This window comes from Scyliorhinus canicula, chromosome 16, assembly GCF_902713615.1.
Source record: "Scyliorhinus canicula chromosome 16, sScyCan1.1, whole genome shotgun sequence".
Taxonomy (NCBI): domain Eukaryota; kingdom Metazoa; phylum Chordata; class Chondrichthyes; order Carcharhiniformes; family Scyliorhinidae; genus Scyliorhinus; species Scyliorhinus canicula.
Window position 1 is genome coordinate 139,895 of NC_052161.1, and position 24,061 is coordinate 163,955.

General features: G+C 52.6%; 1 protein-coding gene across 3 annotated transcripts in view; it reads right to left on the reverse strand.

Moving 5' to 3' along the window:
* Window positions 1–529: 529 nt before the first annotated feature.
* Window positions 530–24,061, reverse strand: part of sh3pxd2aa (SH3 and PX domains 2Aa) — a 367,257-nt gene continuing 343,725 nt past the window's right edge. For 2 of the 3 annotated variants that reach the window (XM_038822070.1, XM_038822068.1), the window contains one exon: window positions 3,837–6,829. In XM_038822070.1, coding sequence (XP_038677998.1) covers window positions 4,835–6,829 — 1,995 coding nt within the window. In that variant the 3' untranslated portion in view covers window positions 3,837–4,834. Of the gene's footprint in view, window positions 3,537–3,836; window positions 6,830–24,061 lie in introns of those variants that run through there. The other variant, XM_038822069.1, reaches the window with a different exon arrangement.

Here is a 24,061-nt window from a genome sequence, read left to right on the forward strand (position 1 = left end):
AGGAGGGCAAATGCAATGTTAGCATTCATGTGAGAGGGTTAGAATACAAGACCAGGGAGGTACTTCTGAGGCTGTATAAGGCTCTGGTCAGACCCCATTTGGAGTATTGTGAGCAGTTTTGGGCCCCGTACCTAAGGAAGGATGTGCTGGCCTTGGAAAGTATCCACAGGAGGTTCATAAGAATGATCCCTGGAATGAAGAGCTTGCCGCTTGAGGAACAGTTGAGAACTCTGGGTCTGTACTCGTTGGAGTTTAGAAGGATGAGGGGGGACCTTATTGAAACTTACAGGATACTGCGAGACCTAGATCGAGTGGATGTGGAGAGGATGTTTCCATGAGTAGGAAAAACTAGAAGCAGAGGACACAATCTCAGACTAAAGGGACAATCCTTTAAAACAGAGATGAGGAGGAATTTCTTCAGCCAGAGGGTGGTGAATCTGTGGAACGCTTTGCCGCAGAAGGCTGTGGAGGCCAAATCACTGAGTGTCTTTAAGACAGAGATAGATAGGTTCTTGATTACTAAGGGGATCAGAGGTTATGAGGAGAAGGCAGGAGAATGGGAATAAGAAAAATATCAGCCATGATTGAATGGGGGAGCAGACTCGATGGGCCGAGTGGCCTAATTCTGCTCCCATGTCTTTTGATCTTACTGGGTTAGAGTTCTGTCCATAAATTGTTGAAAGAAGCAAAGTGATAAAGAGCAAACAGCATACAGGCTTTATAAATAGAGGCAGAAAGTGCAAAAGCAAGGAAGTGATGATAAACCTTTAAAAAAAAACTGGTTCTGCCTCAACGAGAGGATTGTGTTCAGTTATGGACCCCGCACTTTAAGGAGGATGTGACGGCCATAGAGAATGCAGAAATGCTTTATGAGAATGGTTCCATGGTTCAGTTAAGTGGATGAATTGGCTGTTTTTCGTAGAGAAGAGAAGGTTGAGAGGAGATTTGATAGAAATGTCCAAAATTATAAGGGATCCAGGCAGAGCTAATTGAGATAAATTGTTTCCATTGGCAGAAAGGTCGAGAGCCAGATAGGGTGATGGCAAAAGAATCAATGAGGAGTTTTGAAAATACCTTTCTGCACAGTGAGCGGTCAGGGTCTGGATTGCATTGCCTAAAACTGCAGGAGAGGCAGATTTAGCTTTCAGTGGGGGATTGGATAGGCACCTGAAGAGGAAATCTTTGCAGGGCTACAGGAAAAGGACTGAGGTGTGGGACTGATTGGTGGAATAGATGTGACATACTGAATGGCCTCCTTCTGTGCTGTAATCACTCTTTGATTCGTTGATTTTCTAACATGTTTAGGCTCCAATTTACTCATCATGCCCCTGCAGACAATGCCATCTTCTCTTGCTCACTACTCAAACCCTGAAATCATACCCAAGTATCAATTTTAAGTGGAAATAATTTCCAGAATCACAAAATGTTCTTTTGCTAACCATGATCCTGTTGTTAACAACCATCAGAAATAAGACTGAACCCGGGGAGTGGATAAAGGTGATAGTGAATCTTGACCCCCCCCCCCCCCCCCCCATTTCCTTAGATACTGTACATTCCACAAAAAGAATCTCACTCTCGCACCACACCGCCTTGCACTTTGGATGGCCAGGCTAATTGTGCGCTGCACAAAAATTACACAGTGGTGCCAATAGCTCAACCCGACACAGTTTATTTGTAAATTATGATACAGTCAGATCATTGTTTGATATTACAAAGCAGAATGTAAATGGACTGTACTATTATCCAACAGGACCATGCCATTATAAAACAAGACTAGGAATCATCAGTACTTAGTTGCACAAGTTACTTTCAAAACAAAAAAATAAATCTTGCTCTCCGTTTCCCGATCTAGATTGAAATCAGGATTCCAAAGGCAGTGGCTGAGATAACACTCTGATCACTATTCCATTTTGTCTCATTTCACTAATGCATGCTCATTAAAGCTAAGTTTACCCACTTTTCATAATACACCATACACATTCATGACACGTAACATCCCAATCGCACTCTGCCAACCTCAACTTCTTGTCTCTTCCTAGATTTATTGCAAGTTTGCTCCTGCGGAGAAGCTGTTAAAACACCCTATTTCGAATTGCAAGAGCATTAATTAACCTTCATTAAATGTCCATCAACTGCCTAATATCAAAGTTTACCCTCAATAATTTACACCAATTCTATATTGCACGTTTCCTCATTTCATGACTTAAATGGTATAAATTTTAATACAAAAACAGAAAGTAAATAATTCTAAATAATGATATCTGATACAAGAACATAAACTGAAACTGATGAAGTCCTGAATCTAGCTATTTTTTATATTTACATGCATAATCTACCTATATTTCAGGAATATGGAAATTCTATGCTGATTATACAAAATTCCCTTGTGTAGTAAAAGCTTGAAGCTGTAAGAATCCAGGAATGGGCCGATAGGAATGGACAGGTTTGGGCTTATTGCTTAGACGCATTCAGAATAAATTTATGAAATCTTGCAACATCTCAAAAATTAGTTATAAAATACGGAAGAGGGTTTATTGAAGTACGTATGTTGAAATGAAATGAAAATCGCTTATTGTCACGAGTAGCCTTCAAATGAAGTTACTGTGAAAAGCCCCTAGTCGCCATATTCCGGCGCCTGTTCGGGGAGGCTGTTACGGGAATCGAAACGTGCTGCTGGCTTGCCTTGGTCTGCTTTCAAAGCCAGCGATTAGCCCTGTGAGCTAAACAGTCAACCGATATTAGAAAAGTGGATGCTTCTAAACCTGAAGCTATTTTCAGAAAAGTTGTATGCTTTTAAAAAAAAAGACACATTTAGTTTAAAGGAATGCAGCCATCCATGACGTAATAATTCTGAGTCTCATCTGGCAGTAACTGGCTGTTCAGTTGAATTTTAACATATCTGTAATTTACCCAGCACACCTCTGTAAACTTTCATTCCTTTCAATTTGTGTTATACACTATATAACGTTAAGAATGATTACAAGATGTGCATTACATAATTTAAGAAATACTTTATTCCTGAACAGCCAATGAAAGAGAGGACCACTGAGGTTTAAAGGATTGTGTGTCTCCGACAAAAATAGTCAAATAAACGGGACTCTTCTCAGTTCCCAGAACAAATGGTTGAACATCATCTACCAATGTGACAATTTGAACAGCATTAGTATCTATAGAGTAATGATAGCAAAGCAAAGCTAGTTGCAAAACGTTTTATCAAATAGCATTGAGCAATACTGTGCTGAGTAATGTGCCCAGCTGACGAGGAAACATCATATCATTCCAGCTCCCAACACTGCCTGAAAGTTTCTAGCCCATGTGTCACTCTTAGCCACAGCAAAAGTCATTGCAATTTTTAATTGGCGTCTCTCATTTCTATTAAAAAGAGTCATATAACTATAACACATTGAGAAACCCAATTAATGCACTATGGTACCAACATATACCTCAGTTTATAGAATCGAATCTCCAGAGTCATATCCCTTCAGTAATCCCTTGCAGTGTTAAGTATCCAACGATGGACTCCTGAGTCACATTCTCTGTTGGTAACAAGGGAGAAAATGCAATATGGTGTGTAGCAGAAAAAGTTGCATCTTTTACCAGACTTTTTCTCTCTACGGTCACCTGTGAACCAGGTCGCAAGTTTCTTGTTAATGACCTTGTTTAATCAACGCTCTGCAACAATACTATATACAAAAGATCTTCCCTCCTCTGGAGAAATTACACAAAAAACTAGTAGAAAATATTTTATAAATAAATAAACTATATCAAGAAACTGCAGATAAAGCTCACATTACTCAAGCTTCTGAGGTTCTCTGTCTCTTATTAAGCAGTGTGAATTTTTTTGTGTGTGATGTGATTAAAAATATTACATTTGAGATTTATTTGGGCTGCATAGATTTGATCCAAGTAAAGGACGTAGACAGAGCATGTTGGGGTCCTTTCTGAATATCAGGAACTCTGCTGAAAACTTCAGCTCAATAACATTCCAAGTACAAACAGGGACCAATAATGTCGGGCCACTATAGAGAAGGCTCTAACTTTACTATTGTAACTCTGGAGCGTTTTGTGGTGTGAGTAACTAAAGCAAGAGCATAAACATGGCTAGAATCTCTTTGGCAAAATCAGAGAAAACTTGTGAAGAAACAACAAAATAGCAAATACTGTGAAACAGTTTGTCAATGTGACCAGCATCTCTGCACATCCGCAAATATTGGGCATTTCTGACTCACCTGTCTCTGCCGATGATGTTGGTTCCATTTAGTCTCCCCCAACATCACACTACACAATAACCTTGAGGCTGTGGAGACCCCATCAAGTCAAAAACATTTCTAACAGACTGACTTCCTACATTTTTGGCACAGTTTCAAGAATGGCAATGTTCAGTTTTATGTACTTTGGGCATACTAAAGGCACCAGTGAAAAAAGTCCAGAATAACTCCTGCCTATTCTGTTAGAAGTAAATAATATAACAATAATAATTAATTTAAAACATCCAGTTCTGCTCAAAGGTCCGGCTTTTGAGTAAATCTGTTGCATATGGAAAATGCAATTCTCCTTTGTCCAGCTGTAAACTATTAACTCTACTTAGACACTTTAGTGTCCTGAACTCACCATGTGTAGAACACTACACAATTCCAGTTGTCTACAAGTGGCTTTCCACATACTCAATAACCTTAATGTTACCATCTCACTGGTATAAACTAACTCAGCAATCCAGCAGTTGAAATATAGCGACATTTATTCCATTTTAGGCTTGCAATGTCTGCCTGACAGTCCCATTAGAAAATGCACATTGCATCTATAAATTAAAAATATATATATATAAAAAGAAATATTAGTACTTCTTTTCTAAATAATTTGAAGGCACCCAGCCCTTTTGAGGGCATCCACTATCTATTTTTTGACAGTACCACCAACCATTGGGATTACGTTCCAGCACCTCCACAGAGCAGCCTTCTTGAAAACCCATGGTCTCCTCATCTCCCTGATACTCAGCGATTGTAACGTACACCTCTCTCCAGTTATTCTGAATGAACTGTGGTTTCCCCTGGATGCACACTGCCTTTGGTCTCACAGCTGACACAGGAATTCCATTTTTTGGGGAAGTTCTGTCCATGGCATTAGATTCATTTACTCCACACCTTTCCGAAGGTCTGATCTTTGCCTGGCTGGGAACTGACACTGTAGCTGAGTGTAGCGTGTCAGACTCCTCACTCTTTTTCCATAACCGGATATTGTTGAAAGATGCATTACGGCGAATGTTCACTGTGGACCTGATATTCTCGTGGCACGTCATAGATTCATTCCTCCTGAGTGAGCCAACAAGGTTGTTACTTTCTTTGCTCGAGGGGGAAACAAAAACAGATTGTGGCCTCACAGCTGCCTGTTTCAACCCATTCCTCATTTTTACTGGACCATTCATGCCTCCCCCCAGCCTAGTAAATCCACCAGGGGGCTTTGCAGGAATTGGGGGTGTTGCTCTCTTTCGACCAAGGTTGATGTTGTTTAATGCCTGGACCTTGTTGTCTATTTTCTCCATGTTGTTAAGTTGATTTTCATTCACTGACCTCGCTGATGTTTCAGGCTCTCTGGGAATCTCTGATGGTTTGCCACTAACATTCTCCAAATAGAAGACAGGGGCCCAGCCCTCAGCATCGCCAATTCTAATAAACCACCAACCACTGTCCTGTTTTTCCAGAACCTCTACCATTATTCCTGCTGGGAAACTGATTTCATTATCCTGAACTTTTTCATATTTATCCACTGTTTTGTACTGGCAGAGTGACTCTGCTTCCAGTCTTGCTAATCCAGCTTGGATGGGCAAAGTATTTGTAGTAAGATCCACTGTACTTTTAGTTAAAGAGTCTTCTGAATTTTCAGACGATGTTAATGAGATAGTTTCTGCATCATCAGTTTTTGCTCCTTTGGAGCTGTGTTTCAGCTGTCCTGTGGGCCGTAGCTGCCGCCTGATGGTGCTGATCTCCATAGCTTGTGCTTCTGGTTTCACCAGTAAAGGCTTTGGTCTCACAGAGGGCTTTGGTCTGGTTATGGGACTGGGGGTAGCATTCTGCTCTGTATGTGTATTTGTTTCAGACACTTCCTTGTCTTTCTTTGGCACAGTTTTCGTTGCGGTGCAGGCATTTATATCAAAGGTAGATTTGCAGAAATTCTCACCATTTTTTCGAGCATCAATTTTTTTCTCGGATTTTAACTGAAGATCTTTTGGAGAGTGTTTTGGTGAAATGTTTTTTTGTGAATTCTTGGTCTCAGATGCTGGGTGTGTAGCAGCAACTTGAGTGACAATTTCATAAGCCCGATTACATTCTAAACTATTGATGCTGTCGTCCTGGTTGGATTCCTTATTACTGGGTGGATGTACCAGCTGGTCATCAAGAGACAAGTTTTCTGAAGATTCACTCACTTCAAAGCGGACTTTTGGCAGTGTGGATAGTGGGCATGTTTTGCTTGGGTTCTGGCTGGACTCGGCCTGGTCCTGAGTTAATGAAAGTTCCTCTGTCTGCTCATCAGCATCCAACTTCAATCCAGTCTGGAGCTCAGGTTCAAAGATTGTAGAAGGAATATCATACTCTGGTTCCTCGAACTTGGGTTTTTGCTGCATGCATTCACTCTCATTTTCTAGATCCTTTTCCTCGGAGTTTGGCTTGTTTTTGGTGGGTGGTGCCGGGGGAGGGATTTTTGGCCGGATTAGCGTGCTGCTTCTCCTCGATAGATTTGGCTTTTTCCTCTTGTCAATGTATGAAGATGGTGCCCAACCTTCCTGCTGTCCAATCTGCACATACCACCAGCCACCTAAGTTTTTCTCAATGACCTAAGGATTAAATATGTAAACAATTACTTCAGACAGGTACCAAAGGTTAATTAAACAAAGATAGTGCATCATTTCTAGTGCTACAAGTGAATGTACATATCCATATAGTTTTGTATATAGAATATACATATAGAATGTACATATCCATATAGTTTTGTATACAGAATATACATATAGAATGTACATATCCATATAGTTTTGTATACAGAATATACATATAGAATGTACATATCCATATAGTTTTGTATACAGAATATACATATAGAATGTACATATCCATATAGTTTTGTATACAGAATATACATATAGAATGTACATATCCATATAGTTTTGTATACAGAATATACATATAGAATGTACATATCCATATAGTTTTGTATACAGAATATACATATAGAATGTACATATCCATATAGTTTTGTCGCTAATCCTCGATCATAAGCACACTTTAGGTTAGTTGTTAAAATATTTGAAAGTGCACCAACATTGCTGAGTGGTTCAGAAAGATTTAGGGAGTAATCGATTAGCATCGTCAAGCTCGACTTGGTGGCATGACGAGGTCATTAAATCTCGTGGGATTTACGACGCTCGGAAATCCTCGTGAGATCTAACGAGATCTACATATTTACATTTTTGTTATGATTTAGAGTATCTAATTTTTTTTTTCCAATTAAGGGGCAATTCAGCGTGGCAAATCCACCTACCCTGCACATCTTTGGGTGTGGAGGTGAAACATAAGAACATAAGAACTAGGAGCAGGAGTAGGCCATCTGGCCCCTCGAGCCTGCTCCGCCATTCAATAAGATCATGGCTGATCTTTTGTGGACTCAGCTCCCAAGAGCTGAGCACCCAAGTATACACGGGGAGAATGGGCAAACTCCACACGGACAGTGACCCAGGGCCGGGATTCGAACCCAGATCCTCAGCACCGTAGTCCCAGTGGTAACCACTGCACCACTTGCCGCCCCCTACATATTTAAATGAGCCATTAGGTGATACTGATCTGGTCAGGCTTCCGGATGCATTGGATTTGAGATGCAGCACACTGTTCCACTGAAGGATCAGCATCAATGTCACCTGTATCAAGTGAGTTGTTCAAGTCAGAAAAATTTATCCTTCCCTCTCACTGACCACATGCCCATTCTCGTAGGATTTCCATCGGATGGGGCCGGGCCATCCAGCATCGTCATTGCCCCCGCTACCCGAGAGACAACTTCAGAGGATAGCTCCGAGCAGACCACCATCTATGCGTCACAGCTCTCATCCGCACCTTCCACCAGCGCAGAGACACGCACCTCGGTGACATTGTGACCGGATTCTGGGGTACAATCTGGTGAGTACCACACAGAAGCTGATGCACCTCGGGTGGAGATTGGAATGTCCAGGGGAGTCAGCAGTCAGAGGTCTGTGAGATCCCAGGATTCAGCAGAGTCTCAATCAGATGTCAAGTCTCCGGTCAAGGTTATCCCACAGCTGATGCAGAAACAAGGACAATGACGGTGTCATGAGTGGATGTCAGCGACACTCTAGTCGGTGCACAGCCAATTAGAGGAGCCCCAAAGGCTACGGGCACAGGAAATGATGAATGCTTGGCACTGAGGCCAACATTGCTAGGGTGGTGGAAAGCCTGGAGCACTACGTCCACGTCTTGAGTACTGAAAAATGAAATGAAATGAAATGAAAATCGCTTATTGTCACAAGTAGGCTTCAAATGAAGTTACTGTGAAAAGCCCCTAGTCGCCACATTCCGACACCTGTTCGGGGAGGCTGATACGAGAATTGAATCCACGCTGCTGGACTGCCTGGGTCTGCTTTAAAAGCCATCTATTTAGCCCACTGTGCTAAATCATCCCCTATATACTGGTATCCAAGGCTTCGCTCAGTTTGTGGCGACCATGACTGAGAGCTTTGACATCATGTCTCAGTCAATGAGAGATATGGGACATGTCCCAGACGTAGGTGGACATTGCCGAGGCACTGCAGAGCTTTTCCCAGTGCTGAGGGACGTGATCCTGATGCAGGCGGACATTCTGAGGTATTGCAGAGTGTGGTGAGTCACAGAGGAGCATTGCCGAGGGTGTGGAAGCCATGCTGCAGCCAATGGGGAGCCGCCTGTACTGGCGGAGCCTGATAACGCAGAGGCCCGTGGAACTCACTCCAGCTGCCCGTCCATCCCATGGAGACCCCCAGGGCCCCACTGGATTCATCAAGAAAGAGGATGAGCTGGAGGCCAACTTGGAACCCGCCACGAAGGAGATGACGGCGGCCTCCAGTTGGACAAGGATAAGAGTGGTCATAGGGTGAATGTGCTAAATTGGGGAAGGCTAATTATAACAATATTAGGCGGGAACTGAAGAACCTAGATTGGGGGCGGATGTTTAAGGGTAAATCAACATCTGGCATGTGGGAGGCTTTAAGTGTCAGTTGAAAGGAATTCAGGACCGGGATGTTCCTGTGAGCAAGAAGGATAAATATGGCAATTTCAGGAACCATGGATAACGAGAGATATTGTAGATCTCGTCAAAAAGAAAAAGGAGGCATTTGTCAGGGCTAGAAGGCTGGGAACAGACGAAGCCTGTGTGGAATATAAGGAAAGTAGGAAGGAACTTAAGCAAGGAGTCAGGAGGGCTAGAAGAGATCACAAAAAGACATTGGCAACTAGGGTTAAGGAAAATCCCAAGGCTTTTTACACGTACATAAAAAGCAAGAGGAAAGGGTTGGCCACTGAAGGATAGGCTAGGGAATCTATGTGTGGAACCAGAGGAAATGGGCGAGGTACTAAAAGAATACTTTGCATCAGTATTTACCAAAGAGAAGGAATTGGTGGATGTTGTGCCTGCAGAAGGGTGTGTAGATAGCCTGGGTCACATTGAGATCCAAAATGACGAGGTGTTGGGCGTCTTGAAAATATTACGGTAGATAAGTCCACATGGCCTGATGGGATCTACCCCAGAATACTGAAGGAGGCTAGAGAGGAAATTGCTGAGGCCTTGACAGAAATCTTTGGATCCTCACTGTCTTCAGATGATGTCCCAGAGGACTAGAGAATAGCCAATGTTGTCCCTTTGTATAAGAAGGGTAGCAAGGATAATCCAGGGAACTACAGGCCGGTGAGCTTTACATCAGTGGTAGGGAAATTACTGGAGAGAATTCTTCGAGACAGGATCTACTCCCATTTGGAAGCAAATGGACGTATTAGCGAGAGGCAGCATGGCTTTGTGAAGGGGAGGTTGTGTCTCACTAACCTGATAGAGTTTTTCGAAGAGGTCACAAAGATGATTGATACAGGTAGGGCAGTGGATGTTGTCTATATGGACTTCAGTAAGGCCTTTGACAAGGTCCATCATGGTAGACTGGTACAAAAGGTGAAGTCACCTGGGATCAGGGGTGAGCTGTCAAGATGGATACAGAACTGGCTAGGTCATAGAAGGCAGAGAGTAGCAATGGAAGGGTGCTTTTCTAATTGGAGGGCTGTGACTAGTGGCGTTCCACAGGGATCAGTGCTGGGACCTTTGCTGTTCGTAGTATATAATTGATTTGGAGGAAAATGTAACTGGTCTGATTAGTAAGTTTGCAGACGACACAAAGGTTGGTGGAATTGTGGATAGCGATGAGGACTGTCAGAGGATACAGCAGGATTGAGATCATTTGGAGACTTGAGCGGAGAGATGGCAGATGGAGTTTAATCCGGACAAATGTGAGATGATGCATTTTGGAAGGTCTAATGCAGGTCGGGAATATACAGTGAATGATAGAACCCTCAAGTTTATTGAAAGTCAGAGAGATCTAGGTGTACAGGTCCACAGTCACTGAAAGTGGCAGCACAGGTGGAGAAGGTCGTCAAGAAAGCATATGGCATGCTTGCCTTCATTGGCCGGGGCATTGAGTATAAGAATTGGCAAGTCATGTTGAAGCTGTATAGAACCTTAGTGAGGCCACACTTGGAGTATAGTGTTTTATTCTGGTCGCCACACTACCAGAAGGATGTGGAGGCGTTAGAGAGGGTACAGAAGAGATTTACCAGGATGTTGCCTGGTATGGAGGGCATTAGCTATGAGGAGCGGTTGAATAAACTCGGTTTGTTCTCACTGGAACGACGGAGGTTGCGGGGCGACCTGATAGAGGTCTACAAAATTATGAGGGGCATAGACAGAGTGGATAGTCAGAGGCTTTTCCCCAGGGTAGAGTGGTCAATTACTAGGGGGCATAGGTTTGAGGTGCGAGGGGCAAGGTTTAGAGTCGATGTACGAGGCAAGTTTTTTTACACAAAGGGTAGTGGGTGCCTGGAACTCGATGCCAGAGGAAGTGGTGGAAGCAGGGACAATAGAGACATTTAAGGGGCATCTTGACAAATACATGAATAGGATGAAAATAGAGGGATACGGACCCAGGAAGTGTCGAAGATTGTAGTTTAGTCGGGCAGCATGGTCGGCACGGGCTTGGAGGGCTGAAGGGCCTGTTCCTGTGCTGTACTTTTCTTTGCTCTTTGTTCGACAACCAAGTTCTTCATCCAGACACACGGAACAGCCATGGGGACCAAATTTGCACCTCAATATGCCAACATCTTCATGCACAAGTTTGAACAAGACCTCCTCACCGCACAGGACCTTCAACCGACGTTATACACCAGATACATTGATGACATTTTTTTTTTTCAGACTCACAGCGAAGAATCACTGAAACGACTACACAATGACATCAATAAGTTCCATCCTACATCAGACTCACCATGGACTACTCTCCAGAATCGGTTGCATTCTTGGACACATTCATCTCCATCAGGGACGGTCACTTCAGCACTTCGCTTTACTGCAAGCCCACGGATAACCTCACGATGCTCCACTTCTCCAGCTTCCACCCTAAACACATTAAAGAAGCCATCCTCTATGGACAAGCCCGCCGTATACACAGGATCTGCTCAGACGAGGAGGAGCATAACAGACATCTACAGATGCTGACATATGCCCTCGTACGAATGGGATATGGCGCTCGACTCATCGATCGACAGTTCCAACGCGCCACAGCAAAAACCGGACCGACCTCCTCAGAAGACAAACACGGGACAGAACTGACAGAGTACCCTTCGTCGTCTAGTACTTCCCTGGAGTCGGGAAACTACGACATCTTCTTCGCAGCCTTCAACACGCCATCAATGAAGACAAACATCTTGCCAAGGTCATCCTCACACCCCACTACTTGCCTTCAATCAACCGCATAATTGTTTGCAACGAACTACCCACTTCCTGGGTCCATATCCCTCTATTCCCATCCTATTCATGTATTTGTCAAGATGCCCCTTAAATGTCACTATCGTCCCTGCTTCCACCACCTCCTCCAGCAGCGAGTTCCAGACACCCACTACCCTCTGTGTAAAAAACTTGCCTCGTACATATACTCTAAACCTTGCCACTCGCACCTTAAACCTATGCCCCCTAGTAATTGACCCCTCTACCCTGGGGAAAAGGCTCCGACTATCCACTCTGTCTATGCCCCTCATAATTTTGTGGCCTTCGGAACAGCGACCGCGACACCACATAACCCTGCCATGGCAATCTCTGCAAGACGTGCCAGATCATTGACATGGGTATCAGCATTACACGTGAGAACACCACCCACCAGGTACGTGGGACATACTCGTGCGACTCGGCCAACGTTGTCTACCTCATACACTGCAGGAAAGGATGTCCCAAACCTTGGTACATTGGCAAGACCATGCAGACACTGCGACAACGTACAAACAGACATCGAGCAACAATCATCAGGCAGGAATGTTCCACTCCATTCAGCCATAAAGGGCATGCAGCCTCTGTTCTTCAGGTAAGTGTTCTCCAAGGCGGCCTTCAGGACGCACAACAACGCAGAATCGCCGAGCAGAAACTTATAGCCAAGTTCCACACTCATGAATATAGCCTCAACTGGGACCTTGGATTCATGTCGCATTACATTCATCCCCCACCATCTGGCCTGGGCTTGCGAAATCCTACCAACTGAGACAATTCACATCTCTTTAACCTGTGATAATCCCTCTCTCCAGTTCCGTTTAGACCTGTAAAGACTTAATTACTTGCAAAGACTCGCATTCAAAGTATCATCTTGCATCTTTGACTTTGTCTATATGTTTCTGGAACCCATTCTCCTGAGGAGGGAGCAGTACTCCATAGTGATTCAAAACAAACCTTTTTTTAAAAAACATTTTTATTCTCCTCCTTTTTCACATTTTCGCCCGAATTTACACCCACCAACAATAAACAATAATCAGCAACAGATATGTCAATCCCCATAACAATAACAACAATCCCATCCTCCCACTAACCCCCAAACATCAGCCCGCATGTTTACATAAACAAATGACAATTACCCATAGTCATCCTTAATATACACAGCCCCCCTCCCCCCAACCTTCCCACCCCCACCCCCCAACTAATGTTCGATGTTATCCAGTTCTTCAAAGTGCATAATAAATAGTGCCCATGACTTGTAGAACCCCTCCGAGCTTCCCCTCAGTTTAAACTTAACCTTCTCAAGAGTTAAGTATTCTAACAAGTCCCCGCGTCACGCTAGGGCACAGGGTGGAGAGGGATTCAAAACAAACCTGTTGGACTTTAACCTGGTGTTGTAAGACTTCTTACTGTAGGTAGAAGGTGGGACAGTTAACACGGGAGTCAGGTATTAGCTTGTCGTTAAGCAGCTGTATTCACTGCATATTTCATATTTGTTCTTGTTATGGAAAGTATTTGTTTTTAAATTTACAAACCTGGTGATTGTAATCATGGGACAGCCAAGGGCAAAACATTTCAGATATTTTTACAATAATTATTGGTTAATTCACTTGTATTGGGACTCTGGGACAAGGGAGGCTGGAATTGACCGGTGCCTGCCCAGGGTGTTGTAACAGCAGAACGACAGGAGTCAGACTTTGGCAAATACTGTGGAAGACCAAAGCTTACTTCACAGCGCGTGATCATCACTCTCCTGCCTTGTATACACTGACAGTGCCGGCACAGGCCCATCACCCTGGGGTGTGGAACATGGCAGTGGGGGAGAAGGGAAGAGGGGAAGCTCACAGACAAAGCCTCGTCCCTATGAGAAGCGGGCAAGGATAAGGGCCTCTCTGGTCCTCTGGGCCGGATCCTTACCTCTACCTGTCCTCCATCCTCCAGGCTCTTCCTCCATCCCCTGCTGGTCCACCTCCTCCTTCTCAAAGAAGTCCACATGCCCCTCCTCGTCCTCCAGCATGTCACCCTGCTGCTGCCCCAAAGATTATGGAGGGCATAGCAGACCACCATAAAGTGGGAGACCCTCGAGGGGGTGTACTGCAGGACACCGCCAGAGTGGTCCAAGCATTGGAACCTCATTTTCAGCAGTCCAATGCACTGCTCACTGAAAGCTCGGGTGGCCACATGGGCCTCGTTATATCGGATCTCCACCTTGGTCTCCGGCCGCCGCACTGGCATCATCAGCTAGGACCTCACAGGGATACCCCCTATCTCCGTAGAACCAATCCGTCATCCTGGGGTAGTCCTCGAAGATGCCAGGTATCTCTGAGTGTTCCAGGATGTAGGTGTCTTGCACACTCCCTGGGACGCGTGCTCACACGTGCATGATCCAGAAGTGGTAGTTACGAATTGCACATTCAGGGAGTGTAACCCCTTCCTGTTAATGAACTCCAATCCCTGATGCCCCAGTGCGGGCAAGACGACATGTAGCCCATCAATTAGCCCCCGGTGCTGCAGCACCCCAGCGGTGTCAGACTAACCGGCAGCCCAGGCATCTTGATGGACTTGGTCCAGCTCAAATTTGATAGTCAGCTGCCCGGGCACACAGGGTATCCGTGACCTGACAAATACACTTGTGGGCTGTAGTTTGTGATATGCCGCACAGCCCAACCCGCAGCTCCCCCACCACCGCCCCCCCACCCGCAGTTCCCCTACCACCGCCCCCCCACCCGCAACTCCCCACCCCGCAGCTCCCCTACCACCGCCCCCCCACCCGCAACTCCCCACCCCGCAGCTCCCCTACCACCGCCTCCCCACCCGCAGCTCCCCTACCACCGCCCCCCCACCCGCAACTCCCCACCCCGCAGCTCCCCTACCACCGCCCCCCCACCCGCAACTCCCCACCCCGCAGCTCCCCTACCACCGCCCCCCCCACACGCAGCCTCCCCACCCGCAGCTCCCCTACCACCGCCCCCCCACCCGCAGCCCCCCCACCCGCAACTCCCCCACCACCGCCCCCCCACCCGCAGCCCCCCCACCCGCAGCTCCCCCACCACCGCCCCCCACCCGCAGCTCCCCCACCACCGCCCCCCCACCCGCAGTTCCCCTACCACCGCCCCCCCACCCGCAACTCCCCACCCCGCAGCTCCCCTACCACCGCCCCCCCACCCGCAGCCCCCCCACCCGCAACTCCCCCACCACCGCCCCCCCACCCGCAGCCCCCCCACCACCGCCCCCCCCCCGCCCGCAACTCCCCCACCACCGCCCCCCCACCCGCAGCCCCCCCACCCGCAACTCCCCCACCCGCAACTCCCCCACCACCGCCCCCCACCCGCAAGCCCCCCCACCCGCAACTCCCCCACCACCGCCCCCCCCCACCCGCAGCCCCCCCACCCGCAGCTCCCCCACCACCGCCCCCCCAACCGCAGCTCCCCTACCACCGCCCCCCCACCCGCAGCTCCCCCACCCGCAACTCCCCCACCCGCAGCCCCCCCACCCGCAGCTCCCCCACCACCGCCCCCCCACCCGCAGCTCCCCCACCCGCAGCCCCCCCACCCGCAGCTACCCCACCCGCAGCCCCCCCACCCCGCAGCTCCCCCACCACCGCCCCCCCCACCCGCAACTCCCCACCCCGCAGCTCCCCTACCACCGCCTCCCCACCCGCAGCTCCCCTACCCGCAGCTCCCCCACCACCGCCCCCCCCACCCGCAGTTCCCCTACCACCGCCCCCCCACCCGCAACTCCCCACCCCGCAGCTCCCCTACCACCGCACCACCCCCCCACACGCAGCCCCCCCCACCCCAACTCCCCCACCACCGCCCCCCCCACCCGCAGCCCCCCCACCCGCAGCTCCCCCACCACCGCCCCCCCGCCCGCAACTCCCCCACCACCGCCCCCCCACCCGCATCCCCCCCACCCGCAACTCCCCCACCCGCAACTCCCCCACCACCGCCCCCCCACCCGCAGCCCCCCCACCCGCAACTCCCCCACCACCGCCCCCCACCCGCAGCCCCCCCACCCCATCTTCCCCCACCACCGCCCCCCCACCCGCAGCTCCCCTACCACCGCCCCCCCCACCCGCAGCTCCCCCACCCGCAACTCCCCCACCCGCAACTCCCCACCCCGCAGCTCCCTACCACCGCCCCCCCACCCGCAACTCCCCACCCCGCAGCTCCCCTAACCACCGCCCCCCCCACCCGCAGCCTCCCCACCCGCAGCTCCCCTACCACCGCCCCCCCACCCGCAGCCCCCCCCCCGCAACTCCCCCACCACCGCCCCCCCACCCGCAGCCCCCCCACCCGCAGCTCCCCCACCCCGCCCCCCCACCCGCAGCTCCCCCACCACCCGCCCCCCCCACCCGCAGTTCCCTACCACACCCCGCCCCCCACCCCGCACTCCCCACCCCGCAGCTCCCCTACCACCGCCCCCCACACCCGCAGCCCCCCACCCGCAACTCCCCCACCACGCGCCCCCCCCACCCCGCAGCCCCCCCACCCGCAGCTCCCCCACCACCCGCCCCCCCTCCCGCACTCCCCCACCACCCGCCCCCCACCCGCAGCCCCCCCACCCGCAACTCCCCCACCCGCAACTCCCCCACCCACCGCCCCCCCACCCGCAGTCCCCCCACCCGCAACTCCCCCACCACCGCCCCCCCACCCGCAGCCCCCCCACCGCAGCTCCCCCACCACCGCCCCCCCACCCGCAGCTCCCCTACCACCGCCCCCCCACCCGCAGCTCCCCCACCCGCAACTCCCCCACCCGCAGCCCCCCCACCCGCAGCTCCCCTACCACCGCCCCCCCACCCGCAGCTCCCCCACCCGCAGCCCCCCCCACCCGCAGCTACCCCACCCGCAGCCCCCCCCACCCCGCAGCTCCCCCACCACCGCCCCCCCACCCGCAACTCCCCACCCCGCAGCTCCCCTACCACCGACTCCCCACCCACAGCTCCCCTACCCGCAGCTCCCCTACCACCGCCTCCCCACCACCGCCCCCCCACCCGCAGCTCCCCCACCCGCAGCCCCCCCACCCGCAGCTCCCCCACCCGCAACTCCCCCACCACCGCCCCCCCACCCGCAGCCCCCCCACCACCGCCCCCCCACCCGCAGCCCACCCACCCCGCAACTCCCCCACCCCGCCCCCCCACCCGCAGCTCCCCCACCACCGCCCCCCCACCTGCAGCCCCCCCCACCCGCAGCTACCCCACCACCGCCCCCCCACCCGCAGCTCCCCCACCACCGCCTCCCCACCCGCAGCTCCCCCACCACCCGCCCCCCCACCCGCAGCTCCCCTACCACCGCCCCCCCACCCGCAGCTCCCCCCACCCGCATCTACCCCACCACCGCCCCCCCACCCGCAGCTCCCCCACCACTGCCCCCCCACCCGCAACTCCCCACCCCGCAGCTCCCTCACCACCGCCCCCCCACCCGCAGCTCCCCACCACCCCCCTCTGCGCAGCCCCTCACCACCGCCCCCCCACCCGCAACTCCCCACCCCGCAGCTCCCCCACCGCCCCCCCACCCGCAGCTCCCCCACCACCCCCCTCTGCGCAGCCACCTCCGCACAGCCCCTCACCCCACCATCCCCACCACCCGCCCCACCCGCAGCCCCCCATCACCCTCACCACCCGCCCCCACCACCGCGCAGCCCCTCCCCGCAGCCCCCCCACCACCCCCCCTCCCCGCAGTCCCCACACCACCACCCCCACCACCATTGCCCCCCTCCCCTCCCAACAGCCTCCCCCCACTGCCCTCCCTGCAGCCCCTCCCCACACCACCCCACCACTGGCCCCCCTCCCCGCCCATGCTCTCCGCAGCCCCCCCCACTCCCCCCTCCCCACAACTCCCCCACCACCGCCCCCCCACCCGCAGCCCCCCCACCCGCAGCTCCCCCACCACCGCCCCCCCCGCCCGCAACTCCCCCACCACCGCCCCCCCCACCCGCAGCCCCCCACCCGCAACTCCCCCACCCGCAACTCCCCCACCACCGCCCCCCCACCCGCAGCCCCCCCACCCGCAACTCCCCCACCACCGCCCCCCCACCCGCAGCCCCCCACCCGCAGCTCCCCCACCACCGCCCCCCCACCCGCAGCTCCCCTACCACCGCCCCCTCACCCGCAGCTCCCCCACCCGCAACTCCCCCACCCGCAGCCCCCCCACCCGCAGCTCCCCTACCACCGCCCCCCACCCGCAGCTCCCCCACCCGCAACTCCCCCACCCGCAGCCCCCCCACCCGCAGCTACCCCACCCGCAGCCCCCCCACCCCGCAGCTCCCCCACCACCGCCCCCCCACCCGCAACTCCCCACCCGCAGCTCCCCTACCACCGCCTCCCCACCCGCAGCTCCCCTACCCGCAGCTCCCCTACCACCGCCTCCCCACCACCGCCCCCCCCACCCGCAGCTCCCCCACCCGCAGCCCCCCCACCCGCAGCTCCCCCACCCGCAACTCCCCCACCACCGCCCCCCCCACCCGCAGCCCCCCCCCCACCGCCCCCCCACCCGCAGCCCCCCCACCCGCAACTCCCCCACCACCGCCCCCCCACCCGCAGCTCCCCCACCACCGCCCCCCCACCTGCAGCCCCCCCCACCCGCAGCTACCCCACCACCGCCCCCCCACCCGCAGCTCCCCCACCACCGCCTCCCCACCCGCAGCTCCCCCACCACCGCCCCCCCACCCGCAGCTCCCCTACCACCGCCCCCCCACCCGCAGCTCCCCCCACCCGCAGCTACCCCACCACCGCCCCCCACCCGCAGCTCCCCCACCACTGCCCCCCCACCCGCAACTCCCCACCCCGCAGCTCCCTCACCACCGCCCCCCCACCCGCAGCTCCCCCACCACCCCCCTCTGCGCAGCCCCTCACCACCGCCCCCCCACCCGCAACTCCCCACCCCGCAGCTCCCCCACCGCCCCCCCACCCGCAGCTCCCCCACCACCCCCCTCTGCGCAGCCACCTCCGCGCAGCCCCTCACCCCACCATCCCCACCACCGCCCCACCCGCAGCCCCCCCATCACCCTCACCACCGCCCCCACCACCGCGCAGCCCCTCCCCGCAGCCCCCCCACCACCCCCCCTCCCCGCAGTCCCCACACCACCACCCCCACCACCATTGCCCCCCTCCCCTCCCAACAGCCTCCCCCCACTGCCCTCCCTGCAGCCCCTCCCCACACCACCCCACCACTGGCCCCCCTCCCCGCCCATGCTCTCCGCAGCCCCCCCCACTCCCCCCTCCCCACAATTTCCCCCCACCGCTCTCCCTGCAGCCCCATCCCCACCCCCCCCTCCCTGACCCCACCACCGCCCCCCCCACCACCGCCCCCCCCACCCGCAGCTCCCCACCCGCAGCCCCCCCACCCGCAGCTCCCCCACCCGCAACTCCCCCACCCGCAACTCCCCCACCACCGCCCCCCCCCACCCGCAGCTCCCCCACCACAGCCCCCCCACCCGCAGCTCCCCCACCCGCAGCTCTCCCCGCCCCTCCTCCCCGCAGCCTCCATCCCGTAGCCTCAGCGGCAGACCTACATCAGTGCAAAGGCACCCAATGCGTCTGCAGGAAAGCGTGTGTGTGAATGTCGGTGCGTGCATATCAGCAAGAGCGTGCATGCAAAAGAGTATATGCGTGAATGACTGCGTGTGCATACCAGTTAGAGTGAGCATGCATGAGAGTGAGAACCTGGAGCTATGAAGTGCTCTCACAGCGAACAAGACCAATTCCTTATTAGCAATAGCCTTCAGCTGTGAAGCTAGAGGCTGCTCACAGTCAGAGGGAGTTAAAGCGACCTTCAGAAGAACCAGGAACAGGACATTGTCCTGTGAGTATTTGGTAGGACAGACAGGCAGCAGCTGTGGATGCCACTGTTATGGGTATCCTCGAAGTTTAGAGATGGCTTGAATGCCCAATGGATGTAAAACCCCTCCCACTCCCCTCCCCCGCAGCCCACAGGCAACCCCCGCCTGGAATGCTGCAGCCCCCAACCAAGCCGAACCCTCCTGCGGTATTGTCCCACCCTCCCAAATCACTTTGCTCTGGGAAAGCAGCTCCAGGATGAAAATGGAAATGACTGCTCACCTCCTGAGGTCCTAGCATCAGCTACTGCACCAGCATCTCAGTTTAAAAAATAAATAAGTAGTAAACGACGCCCAAGTGATTCCCCACGAGGGAGCCGGTTAATTCCCAGGAGGCCGTTACATTTGACTTGAATCTTGGTAATGAGATGGGAATTGGTGCTAACTGGGGTCAATGATTATACACGTCATATCTGGGCATGATCCTAAACCTGCCATCGGGAGATAGCTGGTTAGATAGCAAACTGATTCACACCTTTGATTTTGGCCTTTCCCGCTGTTTAACTGGTGCGTCCAGTACAGCGGTTAAATCGCACCCTTGTGGATCTTACCCAAAAAGCCGGGACAATCACCCTGCCAAATGCACTGAAAATTACACTCAGAAAGGTTTGGGTTAAATTGCACCCTTAAATCCTGTAGTTTTATAAACCATATAAGGAATTTTAAAAAGAGAGCCCAGGAAATAAAAATGTTGATTTAGTCATGACTTAGCAATTACACAGTTGAGGAAACGGTCAGCAAGGTGGATTTGTAGGCATTGAGGATGAAAGACTGGGAAATCCCTGACACTTCTGTAGATACATTTATCACAAACACATTAAAAAACAATGATGCCAAATAATTCAATCCTGGCAGACCATTTCGAAATAAGTTGAATTAAAACTGTCACCCAAAACCAGTTTCCAAGGCAAGGAAAGGTCATTTTTTATTTAAAGGTTGGACAGAAAGGCAGAATTTCTTCCAGCTCTTTTTTTATGATGAATTCCAGGGTTTACAGGAACAGAGGGGAAGCAGGTGTGAGTTATTGGTGCAACTGTCCCATTATTAGGCAGACTGGGAACAATGGTGTGGAAGCTGTGGTCCCAATGGCAGCTTTCTGTGTCTGCCATCAACCAACACAAAAAAATAAAAACTGCGTCCCCCACACAACAGAGCACACCCGCCCCCTCCACAGTATGTGTCCCCCCCCCCCCCTCCCCCCCACCGGGCAGAGTCAGGGGGCAGTTCCCAGGCATCATCTTCCCCCCCTACAGCAATCTGCTCTTTTGAACTCCCCTGGCATGTTCTGCTCCCCAGGTGAACTCTTTGGGAGACCTGTCATGATTCAGGAATGGAGAATCTAACCGGGGGGCTGGGGTGGGGGGGGGGGGGGGGGGGGGGGGGGGAGGAGAGAGAGAGAGAGAGAGAGAGAGAGAGAGAGAGTGAGGAGGGAGAAGAGAGTGTGAGAGAGAGAGAGAGAGCAGGGCTCAGTGATTAATCCGGGAGCAGGGCTCAGTGATTAATCCGGGAGCAGGGCTCAGTGATTAATCCGGGAGCAGGGCTAAGGGATTAATCCGGGAGCAGGGCTAAGGGATTAATCCGGGAGCAGGGCTCAGTGATTAATCCGGGAGCAGGGCTAAGGGATTAATCCGGGAGCAGGGCTAAGGGATTAATCCGGGAGCAGGGCTACGTGATTAATCCGGGAGCAGGGCTAAGTGATTAATCCGGGAGCAGGGCTAAATGATTAATCCGGGAGCAGGGCTAAATGGTTAATCCGGGATCAGGGCTCAGTGAATAATCCGGGAGCAGGGCTCAGTGATTAATCCAGGAGCAGGGCTAAATGATTAATCCGGGAGCAGGGCTAAATGGTTAATCCGGGAGCAGGGCTCAGTGATTAATCCGGGAGCAGGGCTCAGTGATTAATCCGGGAGCAGGGCTAAGTGATTAATCCCGGAGCAGGGCTCAGTGATTAATCCGGGAGCAGGGCTCAGTGATTAATCCGGGAGCAGGGCTCAGTGATTAATCCGGGAGCAGGGCTCAGTGATTAATCAGGGAGCAGGGCTAAGTGATTAATCCGGGAGCAGGGCTCAGTGATTAATCCGGGAGCAGGGCTAAGTGATTAATCCCGGAGCAGGGCTCAGTGATTAATCCGGGAGCAGGGCTCAGTGATTAATCCGGGAGCAGGGCTCAGTGATTAATCCGGGAGCAGGGCTCAGTGATTAATCCGGGAGCAGGGCTCAGTGATTAATCCGGGAGCAGGGCTAAGGGATTAATCCGGGAGCAGGGCTCAGTGATTAATCCAGGAGCAGGGCTCAGTGATTAATCCGGGAGCAGGGCTAAATGGTTAATCCAGGAGCAGGGCTCAGTGATTAATCCGGGAGCAGGGCTAAGTGATTAATCCGGGAGCAGGGCTCAGTGATTAATCCGGGAGCAGGGCTCAGTGATTAATCCGGGAGCAGGGCTCAGTGATTAATCCGGGAGCAGGACTAAATGATTAATCCGGGAGCAGGGCTAAATGGTTAATACGGGAGCACGGCTAAGTGATTAATCCGGGAGCAGGGCTCAGTGATTAATCCGGGAGCAGGGCTCAGTGATTAATCCGGGAGCAGGACTAAATGATTAATCCGGGAGCAGGGGTAAGTGGTTAATTCGGGAGCAGGACTAAATGATTAATCCGGGAGCAGGGCTAAATGGTTAATTCGGGAGCAGGACTAAATGATTAATCCGGGAGCAGGGGTAAGTGGTTAATCCGGGAGCAGGGCTAAGTGATTAATCCGGGAGCAGGGGTAAATGGTTAATCCGGGAGCAGGGCTAAATGGTTAATTCGGGAGCAGGGCTCAGTGATTAATCCGGGAGCAGGGCTCAGTGATTAATCCGGGAGCAGGGCTCAGTGATTAATCCGGGAGCAGGGCTCAGTGATTAATCCAGGAGCAGGGCTCAGTGATTAATCCGGGAGCAGGGCTCAGTGATTAATCCGGGAGCAGGGGTAAATGGTTAATCCAGGAGCAGGGCTCAGTGATTAATCCGGGAGCAGGGCTCAGTGATTAATCCGGGAGCAGGGCTAAATGGTTAATCCGGGAGCACGGCTAAGTGATTAATCCGGGAGCAGGGCTCAGTGATTAATCCGGGAGCAGGGCTCAGTGATTAATCCGGGAGCAGGACTAAATGATTAATCCGGGAGCAGGGGTAAGTGGTTAATCCGGGAGCAGGGCTAAGTGATTAATCCGGGAGCAGGGGTAAATGGTTAATTCGGGAGCAGGGCTCAGTGATTAATCCGGGAGCAGGGCTCAGTGATTAATCCGGGAGCAGGGCTCAGTGATTAATCCGGGAGCAGGGCTCAGTGATTAATCCGGGAGCAGGGCTCAGTGATTAATCCGGGAGCAGGGCTCAGTGATTAATCCGGGAGCAGGGGTAAATGGTTAATCCGGGAGCAGTGTCAGTGATTAATCCGGGAGCAGGGCTCAGTGATTAATCCGGGAGCAGTGTCAGTGATTAATCCGGCAGCAGGGGTCAGTGATTAATCCGGGAGCAGGGGTAAATGGTTAATCCGGGAGCAGGGCTAAGGGATTAATCCGGGAGCAGGGCTCAGTGATTAATCCGGGAGCAGGGGTAAATGGTTAATCCGGGAGCAGGGCTAAGAGATTAAACCGGGAGCAGGGCTCAGTGATTAATCCGGGAGCAGGGCTCAGTGATTAATCCGGGAGCAGGGCTAAGAGGGATCATGAGAAGGGTGCCTTATGGTGAAAGTTGTACCTGTGGAATGAAGCTCGTGTTAAATTGCTTGGATGGCATTGTAGTTGAAGCCTTGAAGAAAAAGTGCTGGAATTTGGCTGGAGGACGTTCAGTTTTGAAGGGCTTTGCGGCTGGAATTGGTGTCATATTTTGTAAAATGAAAGGAGGTTTTGTGGGTGAATATGTACCAACCCTCCGTCTGAGCCGGGAGGTCTGCGTTTGAGTCTAAATCTAGCAGTTGATGACCAAGAAAGGTGCATTTACAACATGGTCAGTTTGTGTAGCAATTTGAAAATCCTTCTAAAATATGTCAATGGCAGGCAGTAACGGACGGAGATATTCCTGATCAAACATGTGATGGAAAGAAATCAGAGCCTCTGCAATGAGCTCTAAACTCCTGGCTATAACATGAATGTAAAAGTGTATGTTGCCATGGACTTCTTGGGGGTCTGGTTTGCCAGTTGGG